Below are 4,952 nucleotides of genomic sequence, written 5' to 3' on the forward strand. Positions count from 1 at the left end.
TATATATAATATTAGGATAATTTTTATACATATAATATTGCATAGTTTTATAACATAAAACTTATACGTATAATGTTGGTTTCGTTTTTCGTTTTTTATACCTTTTTCGGGTTTTTTTTCATAGATTTCTTAATCAACAAATGTTGTTAAAATTTAACAAAAATACATAATTTGCTAAACCATAATAAAAAATAAAGTTTGCTCACATTTAGTTGTTGAACTTTTTTAATAGGGAAACGAACTTTCAATTTTGTTCACATTTAGTTACTAAACTTTTTTGTATTCTCTATTTATCACTGAACTATTGAAACTGTTCACATTTTACCCTTATGATCAGTTGTTATTGGTCATAAGGGCAAAATGTAAACAGTTTCAATAGTTCAGTGACAAATAGAGAATGAAAAAAAGTTTAGTGACTAAATGTGAACAAAATTGAAAGTTTGTTACCCTTTCAAGTATCACAAAATAATATAACCAATGATAAGTTTGAAGATACAAAGTGATATTTCAACAATTTCCCTTCGCAACTATAGACCAAATGTTCTAATTAGGTGCATCTACAAACTATAAAGTCATAACAAAAATTCTTACAAACACACTAAAGAAAGTGATTGGGTCGAAAATAAGCATTGCCCATTCCGCATACATCCAAGGAAAATACAATCATGGGTGCATCTATAAAGTTATAACAAAAAAAATTTCGAACATACAGAATCCACATTGTGGTCAACCTTATTTCTCGAGGAATATCCTTAGTTCAATCCATGTGTAACCTATGTCAAAGTGGAGAAGATTCTAAAATACATTTTTTTTCATGGAATGCCCTTTTGCGAGTAGCGTGTGATGTTTGAAACTATGTTTGTGTGGTTTTTCGATTACAAATCCCAATTGCATTAGGCACTGTGTCTTTTCCATGGCGAAGGATTTTCAAGAATATATAAAAAAAATATGTGATGATGGCCATGCATTTTATCTTGATGCAACTTTTGACATGCTCGAAACGATATTATTTTGAAGAAAGAGAAACAATGCCCGATAAAAGAAATGGATCTAATTTGGGCAATGGTCTTCTTGTGGGTAAAATTTAAGAGTGAAGACCTATTCTTTATGCTGGAAAATTTGATGTTTTTCGCTAAAGGGCGTCTTGTGTTTAATAATCACTTCTATATCATAACCACTATATTTGCATTTAGAACACATTGATTAGATGCAAATATTCAAACTTATTTGTTAGATGCATATATTAAACCTTATATGAATTTTTTTTTAATACCTTAATATACCATTATCATTTCCCAACAAAACTATTAAATTCCCCTTTTAACTACGCTAATCTTATAGATACTATAGTTATTACACAAAAGAAGATGCAACGTGGGGTTCTAGGCTTATAGCTAGCTAATAGCGTTAAGTCCCCAACAACTATATTCCATAAAAGACATCACAAACTAATTCAACCAAACTCGATACAATTATTGTTACATTTTACATTCACTTACTTTTCCTACTCATAGACTTCGATTTCTTCATTTTCTTCCCTTTCTCATCAAAACTACTCCACGCATACCCAATCGGTACACTAAACGGATCCGCCACATGTGGCGGTCCCACCCTATTCGTCAACATCCCCGACCGACTGCCGCCCCTCGACAACCACGTTGCAGAAGAGGAAACAGAAACAGAAGCCCGAAGGGCTTCTGTTTCTGTTTCTGTTACTGTTACCTCATAATCATCGTTCTCATCTCCGCTACTGATAAAGTGGCGAGGACTGGAGAATGGTGTGAAGAACTGTTCTTCTGGCGGTTGGAGGTCGACAAATTTTGTAAACGTTATTAAAACACGGACGGTTGGCACCACGGGAATCGCCACCTTCATATCGGAAAATTTACAACCATCAAATCAATTGAAATAAAAGTGAGAATCAAAAGTTGGTCAATGTAGTACTATGTGTTTGTAGGATCAAAAAAGGGAAAGTGAGTGATGGTGAAATAGCTTTAAACATGTCTTTGGGACATATGAATTCATGAATAAGGGCCCCACTAAAAGTACTCTTATTTTGGTCCTATTTGTCTAGTTCTTTTTTGGGAAAGACGTTGAAATCGATATTACTAGTAGTAAAAGAAGATGCTTAGTGTTGATTCCTAGTAAATCAAAGAATATAGTAAGATAAGAAAAACAAGACGTTTTACTTTTAAGTTATTTAAGTAATAATACTTTGAAAATTTAGACTGTTCAATATTATTTTTCTTATTATTAAAACATTATATTTATAAAAATATGCCCAATCATAATATTGAGAATTATCGGCTGAATACAAGAAAAAGCAATGCGCTTTCCTCCACTTGTTTATCATAGTATTTTACTATAATATTGTATTTCAAATAACCAAATTTATTTATAAAAAATGTCATTTAAGAAAACAAATTGAAAACATAATACTATAATTGGATACTATAATATAAAGAAATCAATGAATATATGTTATATTATTAAGTTTAACCTTATTTAACTTAAGAGTAGCTAGTTTGAGATTTTGTTGGTGAATTTACTTTTGTAGTTAATATTATATTTTATAATAAAGTATTCATATTTAAATATTCTGATTTTGTGGGACCCATCTAGATTATTCTAATCCGTGATCTGATGCATGAAAACCAATAAAATGAAAACAAGTACATATATTTCATTAATTCTTCCAACGGAAAAAATCTTCATAATAAATTGAATTAAAAAAATCCATCTTTATCTTTCAATTTCAAAAGTATAAAAATGGTACATTCTTGATGATAATAAATTGGTAACTACTTGCTATTTAAAAAATTGATTTTTTTATGAAATTGTTAAAATAAAAAATATTACAAGTTCATAAATCAAAAACAATATTTTATTTCAAGAATTTTGATGCATAGATATTGATGAGAACTATTGGATCACGCATGGCTATATATGTTTTCAGATGATATCAGCGTATAGTGGGTCCCATGTAAATGTAGTTTTTTGTCTTAATAGTATCAAAAAGTGTTTAATTTTAATTACTATAAAATGAAATAGTATCAAAAGTGCTTAAATCCAAAAGAGAAGCTAAATCCATCCAGGCCCCTATGTCCCCTTAAGATCTGTTTTTTTATCTTTGGAATGTAAAATGACGAATTTAGCCCTTACCTTTACCGGAAACGTGCCTTGTGGAAACTTCGTCGTCAGCAATTCCCTCATCCGTCTAACAGCTTTTACTTTGTTAGCTAAAATGTCTAGTAACGGAAGCAGCTCTTCCGTTTGTAACGGAAAATTTTCCGTTAACCAAACTGACGGCCGTAACGTTTTAACGTACTCCTTCTCTTTTGTCTGTGGTTGTACCACCGGTAACGGCGGCATCGGAGGCGGAGGAGGTGCTCGTGGACGACGACGTCGTTCGGGAATGATGTCGACGCTTTTTCTTGACACGGATATCACTTCTCTATCTCCGCTCACGAAGCTACTGTGTCTCCGGCGATCGGAGACGCTGAAACGTGGATTTTCGGCGACGAGAAATCCGTCATCGGAGTCTTCTTCAAGCTCTAGTGGCATGATCTGTTCGCTTCCGGCTATGTCGCTATCACCAGCGGCAATTTTGCGTGATCTGAAACTGAAATGTACGTTGTGGATTTCGTAAACCCTGGCTTTCCACTCGCCGACACTTTCGATCTTTTCTTGCCTCCTCCAATTAGTTCTGGCACACAATTCCGCTTTCGTTACGTCCATTCCTGGACGGTAAACGCTCGTCTGAGCACAGAATCCGGCGATGTCGGAATCACTTAATGGAGATCCGGCATTTTCGAATGCGTCGAAGATTTTACGGTCATCGTGATTGAGAACAAGCAACGAACCAGACGGAATGTCTAAATTCCGATCACCGTCGCCAAGGAAGAGAAAACTCTGATTCGCTCGTTGAATTTTCAAGCCGTCATAGCCAGCAAGCGAAGTATCTGCTCGTAAATTACCGTCTCGCTTCCAGATCTTGTAGGTGTCTGACGGCGCAATCTTCCCGACGAATGGAACAATAGAGCTCTCGAAGTGAAAAGAGATCTCCATATAGAAATCACGCATACGGCGGAGGACGGCAAGGAGTCGGGGAAGACGACGGCGCCACTTCGACCAGGCAGAGACGTGGTGGTACTGGACGAGAATCGCAACAATGTCCGTACACCGGCGACACACAGCCTCCTGCAACGCATTCCATCCGTCTGCGTTTTGTAGAGACACATCAGCACCGGCGTTGGCAAGTGCACGTGCAGCGAACGCGTCATTTGTCCTGACCGCGATGTGTAGCGGAGTCTCCCTCTTCGGATTGTCACGCCGATCGAGTACGGCGGCTATTTGGTCGGAAAGTCTCTCTTGGTTTAAGGAGTCTGACTCCGAGTGAATCCTCGTCGGGTCGGCTAGCCGGGGTAAAGAGGCTACAATACGTGAGAGGGTTGTGTGATCACCTACTGCAACAGCATAGTGGACGGGGCTATGGGAGTATTCGTCGGGCTTAATAGTTTCCGGCGACACCTCCTTCGCCTTTTTGGCCGCCGGTGAAGATTTCGACATTTTAATCTTTGAAACCGTCTCTAAAAACCGGTGTCTGAGAATCTGTAGGACTTGAAAGAAGACATAAACAAAATGGGCAGTTTCGTCTTTTTGTCTACTATCCAATCGGCGCGCCTTTTCATAATTGCCTACACAGAAGTGAGTATGATAAATTAAATTAAATTAATAAATTGAGTTTCTTTATGATTTTTGAGAATGAGATCACACACATTCTCTTTCTTTTTGTCGTTTAGATTGTTTATTTCATTTTTTGTCATTTTGGTTAATTGCAAATGCCAAATAAGTCCATTGTAACTTCACCTCAACAGATATTTCATCTGAATCCTTTCATCTATTTGTTAGACAGAAACAGTGTTTGAGTTCACAAGTTAAAAAAGATGGTT

The 4,952-nt window shown here is 36.2% G+C and overlaps 1 protein-coding gene across 1 annotated transcript; it reads right to left on the reverse strand.

Moving 5' to 3' along the window:
* Positions 1-1,307: 1,307 nt before the first annotated feature.
* LOC145102163 (uncharacterized) lies at positions 1,308-4,686 on the reverse strand. The gene is made up of 2 exons (XM_079039535.1): positions 3,163-4,686; positions 1,308-1,869 (listed from the first exon to the last, which is right to left on the reverse strand). The coding sequence occupies exons 1-2, from the start codon at positions 4,567-4,569 to the stop codon at positions 1,492-1,494; spliced, it is 1,785 nt and encodes a 594-aa protein (XP_078895661.1). The 5' UTR covers positions 4,570-4,686; the 3' UTR covers positions 1,308-1,491.
* Between the last annotated feature and the right edge of the window lie 266 nt (positions 4,687-4,952).

The sequence above is a fragment of the Lactuca serriola genome, chromosome 4 (assembly GCF_051521515.1).
Source record: "Lactuca serriola cultivar US96UC23 chromosome 4, Lser_US96UC23_V15, whole genome shotgun sequence".
Lineage (NCBI taxonomy): Eukaryota > Viridiplantae > Streptophyta > Magnoliopsida > Asterales > Asteraceae > Lactuca > Lactuca serriola.

What these genes read in the sequence shown, in the direction of transcription:
- LOC145102163 (XM_079039535.1), bottom strand. Translation starts at nt 4,569, where the DNA reads ATGTCGAAATCTTCACCGGCGGCCAAAAAGGCGAAGGAGGTGTCGCCG. An exon ending in AAGGCACGTTTCCGGTAAAG is followed by an intron (nt 1,870 to 3,162) that starts GTAAGGGCTAAA and finishes TCCGATATGAAG; the next exon opens with GTGGCGATTCCCGTGGTGCC.